Source organism: Oenanthe melanoleuca, chromosome 26 (assembly GCF_029582105.1).
Source record: "Oenanthe melanoleuca isolate GR-GAL-2019-014 chromosome 26, OMel1.0, whole genome shotgun sequence".
Lineage (NCBI taxonomy): Eukaryota > Metazoa > Chordata > Aves > Passeriformes > Muscicapidae > Oenanthe > Oenanthe melanoleuca.
The window spans coordinates 2,941,743-2,969,129 of NC_079359.1; the positions used below are offsets into that span (position 1 = coordinate 2,941,743).

At 54.0% G+C, this 27,387-nt stretch overlaps 2 protein-coding genes across 3 annotated transcripts; one reads left to right on the forward strand and one right to left on the reverse strand.

Moving 5' to 3' along the window:
• Positions 1 to 828: 828 nt before the first annotated feature.
• Positions 829 to 6,220, reverse strand: LOC130263687 (promotilin-like). Of its 2 annotated transcripts, none has more exons than XM_056511395.1 (5): positions 6,183 to 6,220; positions 4,397 to 4,532; positions 2,868 to 2,990; positions 1,650 to 1,749; positions 829 to 948 (listed from the first exon to the last, which is right to left on the reverse strand). In XM_056511395.1, exons 2-5 carry the CDS (start codon positions 4,511 to 4,513, stop codon positions 941 to 943), a joined length of 348 nt encoding a protein of 115 aa, XP_056367370.1. In that variant the 5' UTR covers positions 4,514 to 4,532; positions 6,183 to 6,220; the 3' UTR covers positions 829 to 940. The 2 variants fall into 2 exon arrangements, with proteins under 2 accessions (XP_056367370.1, XP_056367369.1); XM_056511394.1 differs by having other exon boundaries at positions 1,650 to 1,752.
• An 11,655-nt stretch (positions 6,221 to 17,875) lies between these two features.
• LOC130263642 (green-sensitive opsin) lies at positions 17,876 to 21,828 on the forward strand. Its single transcript, XM_056511308.1, has 5 exons — positions 17,876 to 18,236; positions 19,781 to 19,949; positions 20,189 to 20,354; positions 20,830 to 21,069; positions 21,697 to 21,828. The coding sequence occupies exons 1-5, from the start codon at positions 17,876 to 17,878 to the stop codon at positions 21,826 to 21,828; spliced, it is 1,068 nt and encodes a 355-aa protein (XP_056367283.1).
• The last annotated feature ends 5,559 nt before the right edge of the window (positions 21,829 to 27,387 follow it).

Consider the following 27,387-nt stretch of genomic DNA (forward strand, 5'->3'; position numbering starts at 1 on the left):
GAGAAAGGGCAGAGCGCTGTTCCTCACCATGCTGGTGGATTTACAGCACCAGGCTGATGGAAGGGTTTGGGCACAGGGAGGGCTCCTGCATTCTCCAGCAGTGTGGGAATGTGCCAGAGCACCCTCCTGGAGCAGGTAGCTGGGTTAGGGACACCCAGGTCCCCCCGTCATGTCACCACTTTGGCCAGGAGATCTGGTAAAGGTTTGCCTCAGTTTCCCTCATTGCCAAAAAGGAGGGCTAAGACTTAGTACTCCTCAAAGATTGATTCCTCAGGCTTTGCCACACACTTTCACCAAATCCCAGAATCCTTGAGGCTGGAAAGCCCTTCAGGATCATTGACTCCAAGCTGTGCCAAATCCCCACCTCGTCCCCAGCCCAGAGCACTGAGTGCCACATCCAGGTGACACCTCCAGGGATGGGCACTCCAAACCTCCCTGGGCAGCCCCTGCCCATCCCTGACCACCCTTTCCATGGAGAAATTCCTGCTGGTGTCCACTCAAAGCCTCCCCTGGCCCAGCCTGAGGCTGTTCCCTCTCCTCCTGTCCCTGTTCCCTGGGATGAGATCCCAAATCCCCCCAGCTGCCCCCTCCTGTCAGGGAGTTGTGCAGAGCCAGAAATTCCCCCTGAGCCTCCTTTTCTCCAGGCTGAGCCCCTTTCCCAACTCCTTTAGCTCCTCACAGGATCCTCCAGAGGAGTGCTCAGGAAAAAGGGGTGTTCTCCAGAACCTGGAGCCTTCCCCCTCTCCTCTTTCCCACACTGGGCACTCCCCGTCTGTTTGAGAGGCTCGTGGGACAGAAGACACAAATCCTCCTTTTAATTACGCTGCACATTTATTATCTCACCTCAAATTTTGTTAATCTCTCTCACAGATTTCGTTTACATAAGTGGAGGCTTTCAGCTTGAGCAGCTCCAGCGCTTTCTCTTCTGATCCTGCAGATATCAGTCAGCTAAATAGAAAAGAGAGAAAAGCACAAGTGTCCTTAAATCTGGCATTCAGTCTTTCCAGAGCTTTATGTGTTGCTGCCTCCTCCTCAGCTCCTCAGCTGAAAGCTCAGAGGCAAACTGGGATTGGCAGAGCAGAGCAATCCCACAGGGACAGCAGGACCCCCTTTCCTGGCCTTAAACATCCCAGGAAAGGCAGAGGTGCAGGGACAGCCCCACCTAACCATCCCTCAACCTGCAGGCACAACAGCCTGCCCCTGGATATTTGCTGCTGCAATTCCCACACACCATTTCCCAAAGGAGAAGGAGGATTTGCAGCAAATTGGAGTGTAATTAAGTGTCAGTGTTAAGCCCCCGTGCAGGCAGCGAGTGCTCCGAGCTGGCAGCACGTGCTGAGCTGCCTCGCAGGTACAGCTGCTGGTGGGAGCTCTGCTGGAAATTGTTCCCTGGAGACTGAGGACTTTTTGGGAGGAGGAGGAGGAGAGAAGTGGCAAACAGAGCTGCTGGGAAGGGTTGTGCTGCTGCCACTCAATATCAGCACCCCTAGAAGGGTGCACACAGGAGAGGCTGGGGTCTGAGGGCTCCACAAAGTGAGCAGGCATGACACAAAAACCCTGCTGGGAATAGAAATATCCCCATGCTGATGAGCTGGTGAGAAGAAGGAAAGGCAGAATTCCCAAGGCAGAAATCAACCCTCTGACTGTACCGTCTGGGGTGTCCTGTAACAGCTCTGCCAGCAGTTTATCCAGGACATCTTGGTATTTTTCCAGCTGCCTTGGGGTGAGCCAAGCTCTGACAGGAAGGGCCTGCTGTGGAGGGAACCAGAGAAGTCAGAATGAAAAGGTGAGGGGAGCAGAGGGAGGGAAGCTGGGGTGCTTTGATCCCACTTGGATCGAGCTGATGGAGGGTTTAGGGTGGATTTGGAGGGAAGAGGATGATCCTCATATAGGGAAAAGCAACATTTTGAAGGCAACACGCTCTTGAGTTGTTCAGAGTGCTGTTGCATAACGCGTGGGCTGGCTCAGAAATCCAGATAAAGGCACCTCCTGGCAGCAGGGACTGCGAAGAAAATAATTTCTGAACCTTCTAATCCTCCACTGTGTGGCACATCAACCCTTCCAGCCTGAGCCTGCAGAGCTCCTGCCCCAGCAAGAGCTGAGGACGAGCTGTGGTCCTGCTCCAGCCTGCTGGGCTTGGAGCCAGCTGTGCCCAAAGCAAAGAGCTCTGTTGTGGTGCTGGTCAGCTGTGGGGATGTGCTGGCTATTTCACACTTGGAACTCGGATTTTTTGCTGTTTAAATCCTGTTCAAACTGAGTGTTGGTGCATCATGAGTGCCGGAGGAGTTGCACATTAAGCTGTGCCTTGGCCAAATTTCAGCCTGGTTGGTCCTGCTGGGTCTGTCCCTATTTGGGGGGACCTGCACCCTCCTTTTGCTGGCAGAGAACAGCCAAGATCCCTGCAGGAGGGAAAAGCTCCCTGTGCTCAAGTGGAAAAGCACAGTTTTCAGACTTGGCTTGCTGGTAAGTCTGCCTTTGAGGGCTTAGCCTGGCACTTCAATCCCTAAAATTGTCCATTTTCTGCTCTGTATACAGACTTTGGGCCCAGGTTTTTAAATAAGGCCTTGCCAGTGCAGAGAACTGTGGGGTCAGAGGTGACACTGAGCAGGAGCTGAAGCAGAACTGGGAGTCCCTGCCTTGCACCTGGCTGGGCTTCACTGCCTGGCAAAGGCACCTTGAGCTGTTCCCATCTTCCTCAGGGAGAAGCACTTGGGTCTCAGGGGTGACCTGGCTGCTGAACAACCAAGATAATTTGTGGGGTGGAGCTAAAACTTGTCTCTGATGTAAGCAGGCAGGCTGGCAGAGGACATCTCTTGGACTCCTTGTCCCCTGCACGTCCTCGTGGGCTTCTCAGAGGCTCCACATACCTGAAGGGTCTTGGCTGGGTTGACATCCACACCAGACTGCTCAGAGAAACCTTCCTCCTCCAGCTGCTGCAGTGAGCTCAGGGATTTCTTCTGCCCTGCCCTGTTCCTCTCCTTTTCCTGCAGCTTTGGGGCAGAGAGCAGAGGGGGCACTTGGTGATACTGGGATCAGCAGCAAACCCATTCTGTGCTGTCCCTGCAGCCAGGAACCCACAGAGATGGGCACAGGACCAGGGGATAGGGGAATCCTGGGATCATCTGTGCCCTGAGTGGCTTTTAGGGACTAAGAGATGGGGGAATCCTGGAATCAGCTGTTCCTTGAGTGGCTTTTAGGGACTGAGGGATGGGGGAATCCTCCTGGAATCAGCTGTGCCTTGAGTGGCTTCTGAGAACTGAGGGATGGGGGAATCCTGGAATCAGCTGTGCCCTGAGTGGCTTTTAGGGAATAGGGATGGGGAATCCTCCTGGGAAAGGTCCATCAGCTGTGCCCTGAGTGGCCTTTAGGGACTGAAACCCAGCAGTGCAAGGTCAGGTTACGGGTAGGGTGTGAAGGTCTGCAGTAAACAAGACCCACGTGTGGTGGGGAAGCTGTCACAGGCCATGGGAGCTGGCAGCACTGGGACCTCACCCAGCTGTCCCACAGAGCTTGGCCTGGCTCTGTTCTGGAGCTCTGGGATGAAATAAAACCGAGCCCAGCACGTGCAGAGCCCTGCCCAAAGCCCCGTGCAGAGGTCACGCTTTCCCAGCCTTTCTGCCGGTCTGCAATGTCAGCCCGTTCCCATTTATGGGGCTAAAGTTGCCTTCAGGACCCTCTGGGAAAAGCCAGAGGTGCTTTGGGTTGTGACAGATGCAGCAGGACACGTCAAATGCGGCACAGGCCACGCTCAGTGTCCAGCCTGAGAGCACAGGAGGAGCAGGGACTCCTTTGGGAGGCAGATTTCCCCTTTGTCCATCCAAAAACCTCAATCCCTGGCAGACACGGAGCTACAAGAACTGTGGGATACAAACCCAGCCCGTGTGGGTCCCCATCCTCCTCAAGAGCATTTTGTGCTCCCCACAAAAAGCAGTTGTTACCCAGGGATGGGCGCTGGAAATGGGATTTCTCCCAGCACCGGGGCTGCGTTCCTCAAGCTGCCGTCTCTGAGCCTGCCTGACACCTTTCAGCGCTATTTGTTTCACTTCAAAAGGAAAAACGTTCTCTCAGCACGTCCCAGAGGTGACAACCAGCCGGGGGATGGTTAATTATTTGTTACAACAAAAGAGCCATCACTGAGCTGATGGGAGGCTGCAGCTGCTCTGGGAAGAATTCCAGCACCGAGGAAAGGGAAAGGACACGCAGGGAGTGCAGGTGACACCCCCACAGGTGTGGCACAGGGGTCCAGGCTCTTCCTTTTATCTCACACCTTAAAAATTCCTTCTGCTTCCCCCCCTCCAAAGCCGTGGATTTGGGGAGAAGGATATCACAGAGTCTCCTGTTGATGGTGTGCAGTTTGGGGGATGCTTTGCTGGTTTATTCATTCCAGAGGGGTTACCTGCATTTTCTGGAAGTCACTCTGGGTGAAAAAGGGCATGAAGCCTTGGGTCTGCTCAGCCAGCACGGACAGCAGGGACACCAGCAGCAAACTGGCCACCACCTTCCTCGAAACCATCCTGAGAGCCGGGACAGCACTGAAAGGAGACACCGGGGCAGGAGTGGGGTTTGACAAAAAACGCCTTTGGCTCTGCACCAGCTGCAATCCAGCTCAGCCCCAGCCCACCAGAGGGATATTTACTCTTCCAGTTGCTCCTGAGCTGAGAATAGAAGTGCCTTGACTGACAATTCTCTTCTCAAAGCTGTTTGTGTAAACAGATTTGTTCTTGAGCAACACCTCCAGAGATTTCAAGCCCAGCCCTCCAGGACTGCTGGAGCCTCCCCTGCAGCTGTGTTGGTTTCAGACCTGAACACATCCACAGCAAACCCATCAATCCCAGAGATGCTACAAAGAGAAAAACCTGCACAGGTTTTGTTAATTTTGTTTTGATTTTCTCACCACTGGAAACCTTCCTGGATGGACTGGATCTTTTAAGAAGCCTCATTGAGTGCAAGGGAGATGGGAAAGGCCTTTTCCATCCTGGCTCTGTCTGAGCCTGGAATAAAGGGCTTTAAAAACCACCTCTAAAGTGATCTAACTGTGGCTTCACGTCAGGAAAGGACTTATGTAAACATTGAATGTTCTCTTTAAATATTAAAATATTCTCTCTGGACAGGCTTAATGAAGTCTGGTCCTACAGCTTAACTTCTCCACCTGATTGGAGCCTGATCCTTAATTAGTTTCAGCAGCCTCTTGGTTTGGACATTATTGAGAAGACATTGTTAGGTCAGATTTGTCTCCTGAATTAGATTTCCCATAAGTATCAGCTGGGATTGAACTGAGGGCCAGTGGAAGTTAATAAATATTCCCTTTCCATGGCACCTGTCAGTCACATCTCTGCTCTCCCTTCCCTGGGCACTGCACTGCTGCCATCTCCCCTGGGCCACCAGAGCCTCCTCCTGCCCTGGGACATCCCAGGGTGTCCCAGCCCTGTTTCCTGCAAGGATCCAGGCAGGAATTCTCAGGCTCTCCCCTTGCAATGCAACCTCAGCAGCATCAATCTTTGGTGCTTTTTTCATTTGTTCTATCACTGCAGTAAATATAAAAATAAATAAAATACTGCTGAATACAAAGAAAATAAACCCAGTCACCTCCTTCATCTCTTCTTGGTTCATGCCTTTGGGAATTGATTCTCTCCCTCTTCTCCCAGAAAAACACCCACACAGGCTTCTCCACTCAGAAATCTCCCTGCTTGGGCAGGACCTTTATTCCAGCTCAGCACCTCCCCAGGCAGAGAGCATTTGGTGGATTTGCTTCCCAGCTCCAAAGGGAAAAGAAAAAAGCAGGAGGACCAAGTTCAGCATCAGCACTGTGGGCACACAGGGCTGGGACAGCTCTGCTCACCCCCAAAACCAGTCAAGTGCCACTGGGGGCAGGAGGGGTGGGCAGCTGGCACAGTGACAGCACAGGACATTCACCTGCCGCGTGTCTCCCAAAAATTCCACCCTTCCCTGGCACTAGGACCTGTCTGAGGGTGGTTTTCTGCCTGCTCAGAGCAGCTCCCCGAGCACAGAGGGCTCCCCACAGCTCTGCTGGGTGCCCACAGGGGGCAGGAGCTGCTGGAATCGATGCACCTGAGATGGGGATGAGCCAAAAGCACCTTCCCCCGTGTCTCAGCATCGATTTTGTTCCCTCCTCCCCCTCCTCTGAGCTGGCTCTGCTGTGGGCAAGAGGTGCCAAGACCTACCTGGGAGCAGCCACAGGACACTGGAGCTCAGAGCTCTTCTCCCTCCTGTCACACCTGGATGCTGCTGCTGGGTCCCCTCCCTTTATAAACCATCCAGGCACTGCATCACTCACCTGTGGCCCTGTCCAGCTGCCTGGCCTGCCTGGAAACAGCTTTCCCAGGCAGGGAATGTTGTTATCTGCACTGGAGTGTTCTGAATTTCTCGTTTCCAGGCAGAGCCCCTCTGCTCCCTCTGTTCCCAGATCTGTGCTGCCTCACTTTCCCCATCTCTAAGATAAATTCCTCTCTCCTGGTTTGTTTTACATCCTAAGCCTGCAGGATAAGGTTTTTAAGATGTGACTGCCCCAGCACTAAAGTGACACCTGTGTCAATTATATTTCTACTGTAATTGCAAATCACAATAATATCAAAATTGCCACTTGGAGTCTTCGACTGATCCTCGCTGGCACACTGATCCCCCTCGGGAGCACAAACCCTGCACTGCCATCCCTCTCCAGACAAACGAGGTGCTGAGAGAGGGAGGGATTGTGCAAGAGCTCATCTGTGCTCATCCAGCCGCGAGCTGATGCCAGAGGGTTTGGGATCAGGCCAGGCACATCCCGGAGCAGCCAGGAGAGGGGCAGGAGGGAAAAACGAGCTGGGAAACCATGAAATCCTCCTGCATCCGACGGGATCTGTGCGCTGGGAGAGCGGGAGCAGCAGAGGCTGGGGAGGGATATCGGGAACAGCCATTGCCCAGCCCGGGAATGGCATTGTCACCTGGGAATGGCATTGTCATTAGGAATGGCATTTGTCACCCGGGAATGGCATTGTCACCCGGGAATGGCATTTGTCACCCGGGAATGGCATTGTCACCTTGGAATGGCATTGTCATTAGGAATGGCATTTGTCACCCGGGAATGGCACTGTCACCCGGAAATGGCATTGTCCAGCCCGGGAATGGCACTGTCACCTGGGAATGGCATTGTCACCCGGGAGTGGCATTGTCATTGGGAATGCCATTTGTCACTTGGGAATGGCATTGTCATTTGGGAATGGCACTGTCATTGGGAATGGCATTGTCACCCGGGAATGGCATTTGTCACCCGGGGATGGCGTTTGTCACCTGGCCCCATCGCAGCCAGTCAATAGGACACGGGCACACCAGGTGTCACCTGGACCCGCAGCCGTCAATAACGCTCGATTTGGGACAGAGTCCTCCTGGAAAACCTCGTGCCCAGCACTCAGGTGCTTCCCGGATCCCGGGGCATCCTCTCCACTTATCCCCCCTAGGCAAGCTCCCAGAGAGTCCAGCACAGCTTCGCTCCCTGGAAACCTCCCTGGGAATGTGGCTGGAGGTGATGGAAAGGATGTCACCCGCACAATGTGGGGTTGTCCCCTCCCTTCCCTAAGCAATTTGCACAAACCTCACCCGATTCCCATTTAATTGACTTTTCCAGTCCTTTTCTTCGCATGCTTATGATGGATGCAGCTGACGAGTCAGCAGATGGTGCTGGGAAGTGACAAATTGGTTACCAAGAAAGGTCACTTTTCCAAAGCACTCAACTTTCCCGTGTCTTGTCCCTCTGTCCCTCCAAGACGTGTCTGGCTGGCAGCTCTCCATCCATCTGGGTTGGAGCCTCCTGCCTCGGGAAGGACAACCTTCCAAATCAAACAGAGGGATGAAAATTAATCATATCTGTATTAGCTGCATGCAGCCTGCCAGCTTCACCTCTTCATTATGCAAGAGTGCTCCGGCAGGAAGGAATGGTGCAGCTGAAAATAAAGGATCTGGAAGTGCCAGGGCAGGTGGGAGCAACAGGCACCTCCTGGCTCTGGCTCAGCCCAGTCCACAAACTCAGCTTTTGGCACATCCTGCCTGCAAAACAAGGATAAATGAAAATTAAAAAAAAAATCCCAGCTGGAGGTCTCGCTGCCAGCACTGTAATTCCAAAATTCCATCCTGCAGCATCCCTGGCACAGCTTGCAACCTGCAGCCCCCTAAACCCCTCTTTGGGCTCCAAATGGCAGCAGAGGTTAGAGGCTCAACAGAAACATGATGTGCAGGATGGGTTTGGGTGCAGCTCTGCTTGTTCTGAAAGCTGAACGTTTGGCATGGCTGGGAGTCGTTTTCCCAGGAAACTGGCAGTGGAAGTGCAGCCACTGGGGCTGGGAGCAGCTGCAGTGTCAAGGAACACGGGGCAGAACGAGCTGCCCGTGCCAGCAGCACGGAGCTTCCCCCTCTGTGCTCCCCCTCCGAGCTGCTCCAAGCTCGGGGTGTTTGGGAGGACTAAAATCCTGCCTGGGGGTTCCCAGCAAAGCTTCTAGTTTAGGGCTGAGCATCACCAAGGGCCACATCCCCTTTCCCCCACATCCAACAACTGCTTGGGTGGAGCTGGGAATGGGGGACAGGATTTTGTGCAGCACCAGTTGCTCCCCCAGCCCTGCCGGACCCACCATTAGGAAATTTGGATTGGAAAAATCCCACACTCTACCTCTGGTTCCCTTCCTGGAGCCCCCAGGAATCCATTCTCACCCCATTCCCATGGAATTATTTTGGCTTGGGTCAGATGGGTCCAAAAGCCAGCAGGGGGTTGAAGGGCTGAGGTCTCACAGTGAGGTCACTTTGGGCTCCTGCTCAGGAAATCTTCTCCCAGCCCAGGCAGATGTTCCAGCTGCTGCCCCTGCATGGATGTGCCACAGATTTCATGGACTCCTGGGGCAGATTTTCATGCAGTTTTCCAAATATTAATATTAATTTCCAAATATTAATTAATACTCATTTACAGAATCACAGGCTGGGTCTGGATTTGCCCCTTCCTGTTCCCATCCCACTCCAGTGTAATTCCAGATCATTCCTGGCAATTCCTGGCTGGGGGAGGAGCAATAGGGAGGATTCACCTCCTGCTGCCTCCCCAGCCCAGTTCAGCTCCTGGTTCTGACAGTACAGGTCTCAGATTAATGGGGAATTTGTCTCATGGAGTTTCTGCCTCTCCCACTCTGGAGGCTCCAGGGGCTGCAGACACAGGGAAGGTTTGGGGGAGCAGCAGAGGCTCAGGAGCCTGTCAGGGGCAGGGATCTCACTTTTACCTCACTTTTATCTCACTTTACCTCCTCTATACACCCACCTGCAGCTCCCAGAGCTCCCTGAGGAGCAGCTCCATTGCAGCAGCTCTGGGATTGGGATTTACAGCCCAAAATTCAGACCAAAGCCTCTCTAGAAACCAACCCTGAGATGACCTGAGCACCCCAAAACTGGGGAAATTCTGTCTGTTGGTTCAGTTTCTCCATTAAAGAGTAAAAGAGAGGGGAAATTATTTTCTGGACAATTCTCTTTCACTGGGAATTAAAAAATAAAAAAAAAATTAAAAATCCCTTTTTCTAATAAAATAAATGTCTGTGCTTATAAAAACTTTCTCTTCTCTCAAATACGGAAAGAAATAAACAGGAGAAAAATGTTTCCTTGCCTCGTTTCTCTACATTTTTTGGTCACTCCTTTGCCACCCTCTCCCCGATCTGGAAGAAGTGAAGAGAGAGAGGAGAGGAGGTGAGAAAACACGATGGATTCAGCTCAGCTGTTCCCATTTTGGTTTTCAAATCTGAGCCACCCGGTTTTCACTTGAGGGATCAGGAATATTTTTAGGAATGGAACAAAATGCAGCCTCACACCCAGGGAGGGGCTGGGTGATGTCTCTGGGAACCCCACTGAGCTTTTGGGGTGCTGTGACCCCAGCAGGTGATGGGAGAGCCCAGCCAAGCCCTGGGCTGAGCTCAGAGGCAGGGAAATCACTCAGATTTCAGCCCAAGAGGTCCCTGCCCTGCTCACAGGGGATATTTATTGGCCTTGATGAGAAGAATTCAGCTTTTCCTCACTCCAGGCACCCTCTGACCTTTCACTGCCTCATTCCCTCCCTGCCCTGCTCCTGTATCAAACACCAGTGGATCAGGTTGAGCCCTGCAAGACAGCACCACCAAAGCACCTGAAAAAGCCCCAAATGGGTTTTTTTTGGGCATCTCACTCCATCCCATCAGCAGCAGGAGGATGGAGGATATTCCTTTGCTCCCCTGCCAAGTCCAGCCCCGTGCAGGTGAAGGGTTCAGGGAAGCTCAGGTGGGAGCAGGATCCAAACACCAGGACAGAGACACTCCTGGGACCATTGAGAGGGAAAGAGGGGTAGGGAAAACAACTGGGGGGAAGAAAAGGAAGAAAGGAAGGAAGGAAGGAAGGAAGGAAGGAAGGAAGGAAGGAAGGAAGGAAGGAAGGAAGGAAGGAAGGAAGAAAGGAAGAAAGAAAGAAAGAAAGAAAGAAAGAAAGAAAGAACTATTGGGGGAAGGGGGAAAGAAGGGCAGGAAAATTGGGAGTGGAAGAAGAGGAGGGAAAAGAAAAAGAGAGGGAAAGAAGGGAAGGGAAAACAAGCAGGAGGAGGATAAAAGGAGGGCAAGAAACAAAGAAGGTGGGAAGAAGAGGAGGAAAAGAAAGAAAAGAGGAGGGAAAGAAGAGCAGGGGAAACAACTGGGGGTTAGAAGAGGAGGGAAAGAAAGAAGAGGGAGGACAGAAAGGGTCCAGGTTGTGCTCAGCAGTGCTGCTGCCAGCAGTTTTCCCAAGACTGGATGATGCCAGGTTCCCAGGATTTATTGGTGCTCTCCCAGAGTCTCCCTGTTCATGCCAGCACCCCTCAGCAGTCAGTGGCCATTTATCTGCCACACAGGAGAAGGGTTCAGGCTCTCGAGGCACCAATTCATCCTGGGAGGAACAAGGAGTTAGAGCTGGATGGCTCTGGGTGAAAAAGAGACTGACATGTGGCAGGTCAGTGATCCTGGGAGAGACTGGGGAGAAGGAGCAGCAGCACAGCACATCCATCCCAGCTGGGATATGGGAATAACAGGATGGAAAACTGTGACAGCAGCAGAAAGATGTGCAGAGCCTGGGGGCCTGAGCAGCCAGGCCTGATCCCAGCACAGGGCTCACTTTGGATCAAATGCCTGTTTAATCCGTGGGAGTTTTGCTTAGGAGTGGAACAGCAACCTCAGCGAAAGCCTCTCAACCACAAAGGCTTTAGAGGGCTAAACAGTAAAGATTGGGAATTAAGGAGAATGAATATTAATGAAAGGGGTGGGAAAATCCATCATTTCTCCAGGCAGTCCTGCCCGTGCTCCTCTGCACGGGGCTGTTTCATTTACAGCTCTGTGGGGCAGGAGCTGCACCTGCTGGGATGGAACTGGGATGGAACTGGGATGGCACGAGCCACACAGAGCCTGGAGAGAGCCCACATCCCATGAGAGAGGGGAAAGAAAGCAGGAACTGCCCAAAAAACCAGCAGAGAACGGATTCAGTGTGCAGCAAACCCTGCGCTGGTGTCAGTGGCTGCAGGTCAAACCCAGAGCCAGCACTGTTACATAAAGGGATGGGGAGCAGCCCAGCCTGGGCTGGATGGAGGAAATGAATCCAATTACAGGATGAAGGGCACAGGGAGAGAGAGGATGGACACATTTGGTCTGCAGCAAATCCCTAAAAGGCTTTAAAGCAGGGACAGCAAGGAGAGGAATCACAGTGCAGGACACACAGCCACCACCCAGAGGAGCTGGGGCTTGGAATGGGGCAGGAGGCAGGAATGGGGCTCTGCACCTGGCTGGGGGAGAAACTCTGTGTCCTGGTTTGGAGGACAGGTGTCTGCCAATACAGGCAGGAGCTTCACTTTGAAATGGAGAATGTAAAACCCCTCTCTCCAAATTATTATCATTTGGAAATTAAGGGGCTCTCAGGCAGAGATATGGGAATTAGGAGTAACAGTTCTTTACAAGGAAAATTCAAATAGAAATGCAGTATTACACAGAACAATCCCAACCCCTGCCAGAGTCAGAATCCAAGCTGACACCCGTCAGTCAGTCAGGGTGTTGGCACAGTCCCATTCAATGGTGGCTGCATCCTCCTGCAGTGGCAGATGTGGTTCAGCTGGAGCAGTGCTCCTGGAGAAGGTGCAGTTTCCTCTGAAGCTCCAGGGATGATGTGGAAAGGTCTGGCTTTCCTCTGGGATCCAGTGGCAAAGGCTGCTCTGCTGTTCCAAATCTCAGTTTTTATCTGGGTAGGAAAGGCTTGGCTCCTCCCCTGGCTGGAGCATCTCCCATGGGATGATGGAATTTTATCAGTCATGCCCTGGGACTCAGTGGCCATGAACAGGAGATATCTCCTGGAGGGAGGATGGGCTGTGGGAAGATAAAGATGATTGCCCAGCTGGTTTAAAGATGGCCCATTAGCAGATAATACGTACCCAGATGGGGATAGAATCCACATTTCTGGCCACATCAACCCAACACACTCTGCCAGGATGTGGCTGCTGGGGGCTGGGACACCAGTTTGGCTGTTCCTGGGGATGTTGGAGCGAGGAGCCAGCCCAGCCCTGCTGGAAAGAGGAAACAAGCAGGCAACCCCCAAATTTCCTCTGTGCTGATCCCCATAAGATTATTACCCAGCTGCCCGTGTCACAGCAGGCTCCAGACTTCCACTGAGAAAAATAAGGGCTTGTATTAGAAAGAGAAAAAAAAAAATAAATAAATTGACCCAGTTATGACAAAACAAAGCAGCACGTTCAGGGCATGGCTGTGGAAGCCCATGAGCAGCCACAAGGCCCTCAGGAGTAACAGGATTCCACTTCAAATGAGACTTACAAATTAAAAATAAAAGTGCTGGATTATTTCTGTTGTGCCTGAACCCCCTTTCCTGGCTGCTCAGCTGGGCTCAAATGGACACTGTAGGGTAAAAAATGAAGAATTTGGGTAAAGCCTCTCTGACTTTGCAGTCCAACACCTGCCCCTGGTCAGGAGAAGGAGGACAGCTGCATGTTGGATCCCAAAAATCTCAGTTTTTTGAGCTTTCTGTGCTTTCTAGCACTGGAGAACACTGCTTTTGACCTGAGACCTTGGAGAAGCTTCCAAATTTGAGTGATGGAGTTAAAACCACGAGTGTGCAGTGAAACAGAGGTGTGTGCTTTCACATGGTGAAGGGTTTAGAATACAGTAATAGGTATAGGACAAGATGAAGGATTTTGGGTGGTGTCTATTTTGGTGCTCATCTTCCTTCTTCATGGTTTCAGGCAGTAGTTTCTGGTTGGTCAGTCAGTGTCACACTGAGGGTCATGGGAATGTAGTTATTTGGTTAAAAGGATAAATAATTTAGGTGTTAATTCTCTGTTGGACTGTTGAGCTTTAAGAGCAGCTGGATCTTGCTCCATTTTGCTCACTTCTAGCAGGTAGCTGGAAGTGCTGTTGAACACTCTGTACTCTTTGATAAAATTCAATAAACAACCAAACCCAAACATGAGAAAATCCGTTTCCTTCGTGTATTTTTTCAATCCTAGCTCTGAGTGAAGACAGAAGAGACTGAGACAAACCATTAATTAAGCAGTGCAGAACTCCCACCACTGATACAGCTGCACACAGATCCCTGACCCCCATCTCCCCCTGGCAACTCTTTCCCAACTCCTCAGAGAGCCCAGAAACCAGACTGAAACCCGGACTGGCTCCAGTTTGCACACCAGGAAGCTCAGAGCTGTGTTTTTCCAGGAGCAGGGCTTGCTCCAGGAGCGGGATTTGCCGCCTGCTCCTCGCTGCAGGGCTGGGGGAAGGTCTTGCACACCTGCCCACTCTGCCACAGCCCCGGGTTGTCACCGAGGGAGAAGCGTTGGCAGCGCCACGCGGAGCGGAGCAGGTTCGCAGCTGAGCCTGGATTGCTCAGCTCCTGGCAGGGAAATGCAGGGCCCGAGGAGTGCCTGCCTCTGCAAGGAAACCCTGCAGAGCTGGAGAGACATTACCTGCGTGGGGGAAAGGCTGGGAGCTGGCAGAGTGTGCAAATACCACCAGAAGAGGGATTTGGAGAAGAGGTTGGGTAAGGGGGAGCTCTGTCTGCATCCCAGCTGCTCTAAGGCTTGGGGGAGAGCCTGGAGCATGATGGAAAACCTGCATGGAAAATGGGAGCTGGTGTCCCTCCTGCTCAAATTTTGTGCAGGCAGCCTGCTGTGCACTCTTATTTTTTGGGACAGAAGCAAGGAAACCTCCTCATGCACCCCCAGCCCTGGCTGGTGCCACTAACCATGGCCAGGTAATCCCTGCTGGGGAGGAGGGCAGCCCAGTGAACCCAATTGTAAATACATCAGTGTCCTCCTTCTCCCTGCCACACGTTTAAATCTATTTGATCCACTCTAATGGATTGATCTACAAGTTTGTGCACACACATCCTGCTTTGGACGGGCGGCTGGCAGCGCCTCGCCCATCACGGCCTGTCAGCTCCACTCAGCCTCACCTCCAGCACAGAGAGAATCCAATTACAGGATAAAGGGTTTTCTTCCCCTCCATATGGTCTCTATAACGCTCTGGCTTTATCTTGCCTTAACCCCTTTCCTGGTGTGGGAGCTCCCAAGCCCAGCCTAAGCGGCTCAGCACCGTGACAGGGGTGGCTGCTATGTGATACAGGATGTGGGGTCTTCCCAGGGCACCCAGAGGCACATTCCTCCCTCTTTTCCTGCCCACTGGGGAGGAATGAGCCCCCACAGGAGGGATATTTGGGGCAGCAGTGGTTACAAAAGCAGCCAGAGCACAGGAGTGAGCTCAGCCGTGCGCCAGCCCAGCACCAGGAGCTCAGCACAGATGTTCCCTTCATGACTGATTTTTTGTGCTTTTGCATTTCCCTCCACCTTGCCCTGCCAGGTGTTCCCTGGGTGCCCCTGGGCGAGGGGCTCCAGTGGCTGCTGTGCCCAGCAGGGCAGGGGATGGGCACCACCAAGGGCTCCAGGAGCCCCTCCCTGTGTGAGCTCTGCCTGTGGCTGATCCCTGTGAACCAGGCGTGTCGGCTCTGTGCAAGCTGGTTATTTGATTATAATTATCATCCCTTGCTTTACACAGGGCATGAAAGCCCAGAGCAGCTCAGGGCCCCGTCACGAACAAACAATGAGAGAGAGACAATCCCAGCTCAGAGCAAAGCAGGAAAACCTGAAAGGGGCGAGAAAAGCCTTTTCTGGAGAGCAGCAAAGCTCTCCTCCTGCATTAGGAATTTGCTGTTGTCATAGACAGCACAGGAGCTCTCCAGGAGAGAGAGCAGCTCATAAACTTTCCCTGCTAACAGACACCAAATGAAAGCCTTATCTTTCCGAGGGCGCATTCAGGACACGTCCTGGAGGGACCAGCCACACTCCCCGGTGTCATTTCCCTGCTCTGGGTTTACTCGAGGCCTTGGCCATTGCTCCGGCTGCAGGCAGCTCTAAATCCACCAGCAGTGACCCAAGGGGACAGCTGGGGACAGAGGGGACAGCTCTCACACAGCACGGGTGGCTCAGCCTTACCTGCTTTCCCAGAGTGGGGGAAGGACCAGTTGAAACCCTCTCAGCCCAGTTGTCCCTTAGAATGGTGACTGGGAAAGCCAAATCTCCTCCACACTCAGCTGCCAGGGCGAGGGGAGAGGATCTGCTGAGCCAGGAAAGGTCCCTCTCCCAAAAAGTGCCCCCCAGCACCAGCCTCAGTGTCCCTCTTCCCCCCACAGCTTCCTCTGCACCACTCTTGACTTTAGGGGAGAGCAGGACACCCCAAAGGGGAGCCAGGAAGGGATGGGGGGTGACAATTAACTTTCCCATGGGATACCCATGTCCACATGCAGAAGCACCAGAGCCTTGGGATGCTGCAGGTGCTGCAGTGAGGTACAAGTGTTTTTAAAGTCAAATATTGGAGCTGAAGACTTGTCTTCTCTTTTGAAGGTGGGTCACAGTGAAATATTGGAGAGGTGCTGTCTCCCATGGGAGCTGGAATTGAGATGGATGCACTGCTGGTTTTGTGGATTAGAATTTCTGGGATCTCAGAATTCACACAGAATTCACAGAATTTTGGGTGGAAGAGACCTTCAAATCATCGAGTCTAACCCATGTCCTAACACTTCAACTAGACCATGGCACCAAGTGCCACATCCAGGCTTTTTTAAACACATCCAGGGATGGTGGTTCTACCACGTCCCCAGACAGACCATTCCACTACTTTAGCACTCTTTCCACTAAAAACTTTTTCCTAATATCCAACCTAATTTTCCCTTGACACAGTTTGAGGGAGATCTCCTTTGATATTCAACTCATTCTGCGACAATGCACTCGATTTTTGTACATCTGGAGCCCGACCACGGCCAGGAGAGGCAGGAAATTCCTCCAGGGAAATCTCTGTGAGAGCAAGGCTGTGGGACTCCTCCACTTTCCACTCAACCCCTCGAGGAAGACCTGGACCAGGAGTTTGGTGAGTGCTGGTTTCACAGTGTGATGATTCCAAGGGTCACATCCACCCCATGGGGAGCCCTCATGGGGGGCACCTGAGGCTGGCCTGACCCATTTCCCTGCTCCATGTCCTACTTCTGCTGCTGCTGGATGCACTCAGGAGGATCAGGGATTAGGACAGCATCCATCCCTTCCGCTCACAGCCTCCAGCTCGGAGGCGCGTAGGAGACCTCGCCCATCCCAGGGACCACGGTGACTTTTTCCATGGGCTGTGCCTTGGGGAGGGCAGCGAGGAGGAGGAGGAGGAGGAGGAGGAGGAGGAGGAGGCCCAGCTTAGCTCGTTATCCGATCAGCTCCCTTAACGCCCCACATCCCCAGGATTAATGGAAGAGCTTCCCTAAGGCGCCTTAGGCAGGTCCCCTGGAGAAGGAGCAGCACCCATGACCCAGAAGGAAGGAATGGGGAAGAAGAACGTGGATGAGATGGAGCACTGGCACTGGCCGTGCTGGGATGGGGATCCCACACTCCCTGCTGAGAGCCTGGGGAGAGCTGGGAGGCTGAGAGCCTCTCTTCCATCCCTCTGGCTCTCCCAGGCTGGGCTGGTCTCTCTGCACAAAGATCAGGACATCTTTGCTGTCCTTTGCCCCGTGGCACAACCAGGGGTGTGATCAAGAGCCTTGCCCCAAAACACTACATTTACCAAAAAATTGGGATGGGAAGTGACTTCCCCTCCTACCTTTGCCCAGCTCCAGGCCCTTGGCTGTGGCAGCAGAGCCTGGATTTGCTCTGGGATGGGAACACCAGCAGCCTCCACACTGAACCAGGCACTGAAACAGCTCAGACCCACAAAGCTCAGTCCAGTCTTCCCCCAGTGACCTCCCCAAGCTCAGTGGGGCAAAGACTCACTCCCCAGTCCCCAAATGGTCTCACAGGGTCCTTCAGCCACCCAGGGACACCCCGAACCTGTAGACCCCAGCACAGCCCCATAACCACATCGGCCACTCCCGAATTCCCCACTGCTCCTCCCACCTTCGCCCCTCTTCCCAAGCGCTCCCCACCCCATCCCTTCCTGGCCCCAACACCTTAAACAACATTAAACACTTAATGGCAATTAATACGCTTTAATGCAGGTTTTGGGGCCAACTGGCTGCTTAGAGGGTGCTTAAACCATCAACCCCTCTCAATCCCGTTGCCCTTGTCACACAAAGTTAGCCGAGCCCCTCGTCAGGCTGCCCCCTCCCTCGAGGAGGCCGGAGGGTATAAAACCACCCCGGGGGCGGCACGGCGCAGGGCACCACCACCTCCATCCCACCTTCTGCTGCTCCCTGTCATTCCAATTTTTAGATCGTGGGGGGAATCCTCTCGCTGCGCGCTGGGAAGGGGTGGGGTTTCCCTTTTTCCATTAGCCAGGGTGGGAGCGCAATTCGCTGCAGCAAACCCCTCAGGCAGTGCAGCTCCCGCAGCCAGGGCAGCATGAACGGGACGGAGGGGATCAACTTTTACGTGCCTATGTCCAACAAGACGGGCGTGGTGCGGAGCCCCTTCGAGTACCCGCAGTACTACCTGGCCGAGCCCTGGAAATACCGCCTCGTCTGCTGCTACATCTTCTTCCTCATCTCCACCGGCTTCCCCATCAACTTCCTCACCCTCCTGGTCACCTTCAAGCACAAGAAGCTGCGGCAGCCCCTCAACTACGTCCTGGTGAACCTGGCAGTGGCTGACCTGTTCATGGCGTGCTTTGGGTTCACCGTCACCTTCTACACCGCCTGGAACGGCTACTTCGTGTTCGGCCCCATCGGCTGCGCCGTGGAGGGATTCTTCGCCACGCTGGGAGGTAAGGGCTGGGAGTGGGGGCTTGGGGGTTCCTTCTGCAGGGCTTTGGGAGTCTGGTTCCGTCCCTTCATGGCATTGTTGGGGTGTGCAGCATCGTTCCCCCTCATCCTGCGGCTTAAAACTGGGGAGGAAAACAGATTTCTGCGTGTTTGACGTCGATAGAAAGAAACCTCCATGGCATGGTGGCAGGGGAAGGAAGCCTGGGAAGGGATCCTCATTTGTAGGATCCAGCTTGGGGTCACCTGGCCCTGCTGGTCACTGGGGGTGTCACACCAAGGTGGTTACCAGAGACCTGCCAGGGGTGACCACAGCGTGTTCCCAAATCAACGCCAAGCAGCTCAGACCAAGCACTTGATCACCTTAGAGGTCTTTTCCCAGCCTTCACTATTCCATGATTATTCCTTTGCCCAAAGGCTTCCCTTTTTGGGGAAATGGAGGGTTTAGAAGGGGAAGACAAATCCCCCAGGAAGGGAACCTCACAGAAGAGCTAGAGGCATGGAGAGATGAGAGGGCTCAGAGCTTATCCAGGGGCAAAAGGAAGGGGAGGAGGATCCAGGCTGTTCCCAGGCTCTGCAGGGATGGCTCAGCTCTGTCCCAGCTGCACCAGATTTGGGTGCCCTTGGGATTTTCCTTGAGGCGTTTCTCAGGGACAACAACACTTTGCCCTGTGGAAAAAACAGGGAGAATTCACTCAGCAGCCGGAGCCCACGCAGCCAGCCCTGCCCACGCCACACCTCGTGATGGATCTGACAGCCAACAGTCCTTGTTGGAGACACCCAGAGCCACCACACAGGCTTTGCTTTCATTCCTCTAAACAAGGCCATTCCCCACAACGACACTGTTCTAAAAATACTCATTTTAAAAACATGGATATTCTGCCAAAGGCACAGCTGAGTGCCCTGGTCCAAGCCAAGGAGCAAGGAAAGGTTTGGCTTTGGGGTCAGAAGATCCCAAATTCTGCCCCATCCCCACTCAGTGAGCCTTGGGCAGCGTTATTTTGCCTTTCCAATGTTTGCACCTCTCAGAGGAGGAGGAGGCTCCTGTTCCCAGGAAGCAGCAGGTCCCCAGCGAATCCCAGCACAGGGTGTCCTTATCAGCAGCTTATCACAGCTGGGGGCATTAGCAGGCTTACAGCACCGACTGAGCACTCCCAAATCCCCCGAAGTTTAATTATCCCTCAGAAATCCATGTGCACGTTTGCCCACCCACACAGCCCTCCCCACACCTCCCCCTGTTCCAGCGCCAGCGGAAGGCTCGTGAAATGCACATTTAAAGGAATCAACAGGTTTGGAGACATCTGGCAGCATTGCCTGGAATTGTGCTTCCCCACACCCAGGTGGGATTCACCCCCTTGATTTTTAATTCATTAAAACCCCCACGGTGATTCCTCCTCCGCCCCCAGCATCCCTGCACGTTACGGGTGGAGGATTCCCAGTTTTTCAGCAGGATGCTGCTCATCCCACGCTGATCCCCGTCCCTGGAAGCAGCAAGGTGGAGCCCAGAGGAGCTCTGACCTCTCCGTGGGCTCTCCCCTCCTCCCCTCAGGCCAGGTCGCCCTGTGGTCGCTGGTTGTCCTGGCCATCGAGCGCTACATCGTCATCTGCAAGCCCATGGGCAACTTCCGCTTCTCCGCCAGCCACGCCATGGTGGGCATCGCCTTCACCTGGGTCATGGCCATCTCCTGCGCCGCCCCGCCGCTCTTCGGCTGGTCCAGGTGAGCCAGGAGCCCCAGCAGCAGCTCCCGGATCCCTCCATCCACGCAGGGACAGCAGGCCGGGAATGCTCAGCCTCGGAGCGTCCCGTTCCATGGGAGGGAGGGAGTGTCACAGCAAGCTGGCACTGCGTGCTGCAGTGCACTCAGACCACGAGTGCCACCCTTGCAGCATCCCCCATCCTCAGGGAATTCCATCCCTGCTGCCCCAAGGAGCAGATCCTGACCTCTCTCACCGCCAGGTACATCCCGGAGGGGATGCAGTGCTCCTGCGGGCCCGACTACTACACCCACAACCCCGACTTCCACAACGAGTCCTACGTGCTCTACATGTTCGTCATCCACTTCATCATCCCCGTCGTCATCATCTTCTTCTCCTACGGGCGCCTCGTTTGCAAAGTCCGGGAGGTAACGGCCGAGGGGACTGGCGGGGACAGGGCAGGCTGTGGCCACCACTGAGGGCCCAGCCAGGGTTTGCCAGGCCTTTTTCAGGTTCTGAGCTCTTTTTCTCTTTCTCAGGCTGGGAGGCTTTTCCCAGTGTCTCAGCCTTTCCCAGGATGATAACTTTCTGGTAAACAGGAAGGAATTAATAAACAGAGATTAACACCTGGTGTTGACTGAGAAACAGTTTCGTGTTGTACATGACAGGAGATGTTTTCTCCTATTGTCCAATGAATTACTGTCCTGTTTGAGACTTGTGAACCACTCTATAAATACGGTTTGGTGTTTTTAATAAAGTGCTTCTTTAGCTTCTCACGCTCAAGAAGTCATTGCTGTCATTACATGTGACTCTCAGCGTCCTGCCACAGCAGCGGCTCAGGCAGGACAGGGGACGTGGGTTGTGGGTGGGAATCTGCCCCTTCACCACCCTCTGTGCCCACAGGCAGCTGCCCAGCAGCAGGAATCAGCCACGACGCAGAAGGCGGAGAAGGAGGTGACGCGGATGGTGATCCTCATGGTGCTGGGCTTCATGCTGGCCTGGACGCCCTACGCCGTGGTGGCGTTCTGGATCTTCACCAACAAGGGCGCCGACTTCACGGCCACGCTGATGGCAGTGCCTGCCTTCTTCTCCAAGAGCTCCTCCCTCTACAACCCCATCATCTACGTGCTCATGAACAAGCAGGTGAGGCGCCCCGGGATGGGCAGCACCTCTGGGGGCTCCACGGGCACTTTATCCTTCCAGGAGGGGCTGGATCTCAGTCCCTGCAGATTCCTGTAGCACTTTATCCTTCCCAGGAGGGGCTGGATCTCAGTCCCTGCAGATTCCTGTAGCACTTTGTCCTTCCCAGGAGGGGCTGGATCTCAGTCCCTGCAGGGATTCCTGTAGCACTTTATCCTTCCCAGGAGGGGCTGGATCTCAGTCCCTGCAGATTCCTGTAGCACTTTATCCTTCCCAGGAGGGGCTGGATCTCAGTTCCTGCAGATTCCTGTAGCACTTTGTCCTTCCCAGGAGGGGCTGGATCTCAGTCCTTGAGGGACTCCTGTAGCACTTTATCCTTCCCAGGAGGGGCTGGATCTCAGTCCCTGCAGATTCCTGTAGCACTTTATCCTTCCCAGGAGGGGCTGGATCTCAGTCCCTGCAGATTCCTGTAGCACTTTATCCTTCCCAGAAGGGGCTGGATCTCGGTCCCTGCAGGGACTCCTGTAGCACTTTATCCTTCCCAGAAGGGGCTGGATCTCTGCAGGAATCCCTGTAGCACGTCCCTGCTGGCCCCCCAGTGCCACATTCTCATTTATCTCCCCTCCCCAGTTCCGTAACTGCATGATCACCACGATCTGCTGTGGCAAGAACCCCTTTGGGGATGAAGACACCTCCTCCAGCGTGTCCCAGAGCAAGACTGAGGTCTCCTCCGTCTCCTCCAGCCAAGTATCACCCGCATAGAGCATGGACAGTTTGGACTGGGGTGACCTGCCGAGCTCGGGGATGCCCCACAGCCGCTCCCTCGTGCCCCAGCCCCTCCCCTGCAGCAGAATTTAGCTGTGCCCGTCCTGCCATAGCTTGTCCTGTGCACACCCCACCCCACACTTCCATGGGGACCCACGGGTGGCACTCTGAGCTCTGCCGCTCCGAGCCCAGCTCCCAGGAGCACCTCACCTCTGGGGGACTGTCCCTGCTGTCCCCTTCGGGCTCAAACAGCAGTGGTCAGTGGGGACCCCAAAGCTTTTCCTGCCTGAGTCCTGCTCCCCGCCAGCACCGCCCATCCTTGGGCTCCTGGGAGGGTCACAGGAGCATCCAGGCCTCATTTGCAAAAATCTAAATATTCTGGCTAAGCCCCAGGAGCAGGAGCCTGAGGCTGGGGTGGCCCCACCTGCCCCTCACCAGGGCCTGAGCCTGGGGCTCTCTGGAGCCGTGCTCCCGCTGGGATTCCCACCAGGAATCGATTCCTGCAGTCTCTATAAATCAATGTAACAAACGGAGCCTCCAGCGGGCTCTGCTCCCAGCCCAGCTCCCTCTATCCCCAAGACAACACTGTAGATATATTTTTTTGTCTTGGAACCTGTAAATATTTGCTCACCCTTTGAAGTCTTCATCCCTCTCAGGCCTTTCCTTTCTTCTCCTCTTCCCAACTCCAAAGCAGAGAAATTTCCTTTCCACCTCTGCTCTGGCTGGACAGGCACAGCCAACCTTGGAGGGAGGGGCTGGGACCCGAGCGCTTTCCTGTACATATTTTATAAATAAATAATCTCATGTCAGCACAAGGAGGTCTGCAGTCAAGGAGTAGGGATTTAAAAAACCACGCAATAAACAGCAGCAGCACAGAGAAAAACACAGATGCTCAGTCCTTGTCCTTTCTCTTGGGCTGTGGGGATGATGGTGGCCAGCGGGGGGAAACACGATGCTGCTCCTGGAGACACCAACGTGCAAAGTCCCAAAATCCCAAAAGAAGGGGGATCTGTGGGTGACACCATCCCCCACAAGGTGACAGCCCCATTAGCTGGGCATCAAATCTGTTTAGAGGAAAAAAAGAGACAGACACAGCACAGCTCTCACTGCCCAGCCACTGCTTTGGTGTTTTTTTAATATTTAAGATTTCCCCATGTACCCTTAAATAAAGCTCCAGCTGAGAGCTTCTCTCAGAGTTCAAGTCCCCGCTCCAGGAGGCATCGTGACAGAATTGGCAGAGTCAGGGAAAAACTGTTCCCTGTGGCAGAGAATTCATTCTGGAGCGGCTGGAGAGTGATCCTGGTGCCATCACTGCCAGAGCCTCGCCCTCCTCCCCTCCCTGCCCAGCTCACACCTGCCCTCTCCCGTGTTTTCCCTCCTTTTTGGCTCCAAGGCCATCAAAACCAGCGGGAAGCCCCAGGCTCATCCCCGGGATGGGCAGGCAGGGATAGGAAGCACTTTTTGCCCCAAAACTCCAGGTCCTGGCAGGGGGGAGGATGCAGCCCCAGCCCCGGCTCTCCAGGCACCCTCCTGAACCTGCACCCTCCCAAAATCGGGGCTCCTGGCCAGGATTGCCCTGGAGCAGCTCCCACACCTCTCCTGCTGTGCTGAATAATTCATGGCCACTCTGCCCATCCCAGGTGCCTTTTTTCCTTCCCTACAAAGCCCCAAGCACGGTTCCTTCTGTTCCTTTAAAGACACTGGGGCTGTTTTACAGCAAGCAGCTGAACCTGTGGAGGAGCCCTTGGCATCCCTTATCCCTCCCCCAAGATTCCAGAGTGAAAATATTCCAGGAACAGAGCCCTGGACCCCCTGAACAGGCCTGGCCGTGTATCCTCCACGTTTGTGATTATTCTTAAATGCTGCAGCTCTAGCCCAGGAATTCCTTCTGCTGTGGTGCAGTGATGCTGGGAGAATCCACCAGGAATCCAGAAGGAATCCACCAGGAATCCAGAAGGGATTCACCAGGAATACACCAGGAATTCAGAAGGGATTCACCAGGAATACACCAGGAATCCAATCCCTAAAAAACCCCAAAATTATCCAAGCTCAGAACTGATTTCTTCAAACCATGGGGGCAGCCACCAGACAACCAAAACCCCAAACCTCACCCAGCCCAACAGACCCAACCCTTCCATGGCAGAAAGCATCTCATTCAAAGATTCCTCTTGAAAAACCACCCAGGAGTTCTTTGTTTCCATTTTTCCATAAACACATGGATATATCCAGGCACTGCATTTGCAACCAGCAGGGACCATCCTGGCACCACCAGCTGCTCCAGCACCACTGGCCTGGCACTGCTGCCACCTAAATTCAGATTCAAACTGAGGAAAGCAGCCAGACCTATCCAGGGAATGGAGACAGCTGGAATCTGGGGCCCAAAGGGCATTTCAGTGTCTGACTCCCACCTTTCTGCAGCTGGGACTGTTCCTCCTCATCCCAGCACTGCTGTCAGCTGGTTTGGGAAAACTGCAGTAATTGGCTCGATTCATTTTAAATCAGTTCTCGTTTGTGCAAGCAGCACTCGGGGAGAAGCAGCTCGGAGTTAATCACATCCTGATTTGGAGCATCTGCAGGGATGAGGGGGAAATCTCACTGAGGTGCTCTTGGTCTCTGTCCCACAGCCCTGGGCACAGAGAGCCCCCAAAAAAGGGCCAAACCAGGGTCCTGTCCCTGTGCTGCTCCCCACAGTCCTGATCCTGCCCAGGGCTGATCTCTCCAGGCACTGCCTGGATTCCTTTTGTATCCCATCAGTGCAGAAGGAGCAGCTCCATGCCAGAGGGTCTGGCTCTGCCCATTTGTCTCTGCCACAGGAAAAACATCTCCTTGTCCAGCCACTCCAGCAGCTCTGGCAACAAGAAATTAAAACCCTCCAACACTCCCCCCTTCCCTCTGTGCCATCACACACAGACACAGATACCAGGGGGAAAAGCTGCTCCTTAAGGGAAAAACTGCTGGGATTAGAGCTTGGGAGTGCCCCTGACAGTGCCAGGGGGATCTTGCACAGCCCCAGCAGCCCAGGGAGATTCAGGCAGATTTGCCTCCCACCCAGGAGGGTTCAGGAGCCCCCACATTTGTGTCACTTCCCAGCACGGCCACCTTTGTGTCACATCCCCAGCCCCAATCCATCACAGCTGCCTGTGTCACGTTAGCAGCAATAAAAGGACTCAAACAGCAATTCCTTACTTTTATGAACAAATGGCCCTGGCTGGATGATTCAGGCAGCATTCAATTCCCAGTCAGAAAGTGTCAGCAAAATCCCAGCCTCTCACATGGAGGTGGATAACTGCAAATGAAAGGGAGGAATTATTAGCACTTAATACTGGCTGGGTTTGCACTCCCCAGTGCTCCTCTCTGGGAGGTGCCAAACGCTCCAGCAGCTGGGAGGGCCCTGCCAAGGGGGGCTGCAGGGATTGGGGTGATGGTTTTGGACACTGGGATCAACCTCACCCCACTGCCAGGGCCCTGCCCCAGCCCAGCCCTGCTAGAATCCCTTGTCTGCTCCAGCCTGTCCTTTCCAGAATCCTTTTACCTGCAGCCCGCCCCTCAAGAGCCCCTTTTCTCCTCCAGACTGTCCTTTCCACAGCCCCTTTTCTCCTCTGATCCATCCTCCCCAGAATCCTTTTTTCCTCCAGCTTGTTCCATCCAGAACCCCTTTTCTCCTCCCATCCCATCCCATGCCCCTTTTCTGTTTCCTCCTCTTTCTCATCCTCTCCAGAACCCCTTTTTTCCTCCATACCATCCTCTGCAGAACCCCTTTTTCTCCTCCAGATTTTCCCTTCCAGAACCCCTTTTCTCCTCCATCCCATCCCAACCCATCCCATCCCAAGCCCCTTTCTCTCTTTCCTCTTTCTCATCCTCTCCAGAACCCCTTTTTCTCCTCCAGACTTTCCCTTCCAGAACCCCTTTTCTCCTCCATCCCATCCCAAGCCCTTTTCTCCTCCCCACACCCCCTCTCCCATCTCCCCCTCCCCACCCTCCCATTCTCAGCTCGCTGCCACCACCACGGGAGCCTCAGGGACCCCAACCCCTTGGTGGCACAATCCCCAATCTCCAGAGGGATCTGGGGATGTTCCCCCATGCACCTGGGGCTGCTCCTGGCCATGCAGAAGCGCCCTCCAGCCTCCTCCAGACTCTCCATTTCTCCTTCACCCAGCCTGCCCGTATTTTTCTTGTTCATCAGACTGACAAATGGGCAGAAAACAGACTCCTGGCGATTTCCTGCACAGGCTGCCCACTCCTCCTCTCCCCTCGGCAATGACTGAGAGCTGAAAAAGCAGGAATAGCATATAAATTTCCTCCCTGCTTTAATAGATACCTCTATTACCTTGTGCTTTCCCCCAGCTCGCTGTGCAGCTCCTGCTGCCCGCCAGGCAGACGTGATAAACCAAAATTCCCATTTTTGTGGGGAACCAGCAGCAGGGCTCAGGCAGGCTGGGAGGGGTGAAGCTCCCACCTCGGGGGCCTGGCTGCAGCTTCACACCATCCTACAGGGACATAAATTAATCCATTTATGACTGAAGGGGAGCTGGGGTTTGTGTTTTGGACACCCTGTCCTGTGCCCCTCGGGGTGAGCCTGGGCTTTCCTGAAGGGTGAGAACAAGGACAAACCCTGCTGAGGGTGCAGGGGGAGCAGGAGGGTTTGGTGGTGGAGGAAAACCTGTTACAGCTGTGATCCAGCTGTGGGCAAAGCCAGGGCTGGATTTCTCCTCCCAAATCCTTTCTGGGGACAGGATGTGTCACTGTCCCCTGGCCAGTGCAGGAACATCCCAGCGGGATGCAGAGAACTCACTCCATCCCCACCCCATCTGAAGGAAAAAACCACGGAGCTGTTCCACCCCGAGCCCCTGGGGCACCGCTGTCCCCTGTGCCACCCACTGTCCCCATCCCCCTCGGCTCCTCCTCCCCCAGAGCTGCATTGATGGCTTTGCAAAGCCGGGGAAAAAAAAAAAAAAATTAAAAAACACCTTCAAAGGAGCATTAGGAGGTGGCAGCCACCCAATTCCCCCCTCAGCCAGCGATTGCTGTGTCTCATCCGCTTCCTGGAGTCTATTTAACTTCTAAATTTAACAAGCTCCTAAACAAGCAGCAGCAGCAAGTGGCAGCGCCCGGCTCCCACCCTGCGAGTGGCATTTGGGGGCCCAGCCCGGGAATGGGAAATTTCTCCAATGTCTCTTTGATTTATGGCTCTCGTTAATTCTCCAGGAGGGCCCCGAGCTGCCCCGAGTGCACCGAACCTCCGAGGGATAAATAATTTACCAGATGGTTAAATATTCTTTAAGGTCTAGAGAACATCAGCGGGAGCGGGGATTTGGGAGGGGGAGTGACACGAAAGTGCAAATTGAGCACAAAAAAGGGGGAGGGGATGGCCTGGAGCAGGGAAGGGACGGATCGGGATATGTCGGGAAGGGAAGGATCGGGACATGTCGGGAAGGGACGGATCGGGACATGTCGGGAAAGGACGGATCGGGATATGTCGGGAAGGGAAGGATCGGGACATGTCGGGAAGGGACAGATCGGGACATGTCGGGAAGGGAAGGACCAGGATCAGCACAG

What these genes read in the sequence shown, in the direction of transcription:
- LOC130263687 (XM_056511394.1), bottom strand. Translation starts at nt 4,513, where the DNA reads ATGGTTTCGAGGAAGGTGGTGGCCAGTTTGCTGCTGGTGTCCCTGCTG. An exon ending in GTGACTTCCAGAAAATGCAG is followed by an intron (nt 2,991 to 4,396) that starts GTAACCCCTCTG and finishes TCTGCCCCAAAG; the next exon opens with CTGCAGGAAAAGGAGAGGAA. An exon ending in ACCCAGCCAAGACCCTTCAG is followed by an intron (nt 1,753 to 2,867) that starts GTATGTGGAGCC and finishes TTCCCTCCACAG; the next exon opens with CAGGCCCTTCCTGTCAGAGC.
- LOC130263642 (XM_056511308.1), top strand. Translation starts at nt 17,876, where the DNA reads ATGAACGGGACGGAGGGGATCAACTTTTACGTGCCTATGTCCAACAAG. An exon ending in CCGCTCTTCGGCTGGTCCAG is followed by an intron (nt 19,950 to 20,188) that starts GTGAGCCAGGAG and finishes TCTCACCGCCAG; the next exon opens with GTACATCCCGGAGGGGATGC. An exon ending in ACGTGCTCATGAACAAGCAG is followed by an intron (nt 21,070 to 21,696) that starts GTGAGGCGCCCC and finishes TCCCCTCCCCAG; the next exon opens with TTCCGTAACTGCATGATCAC.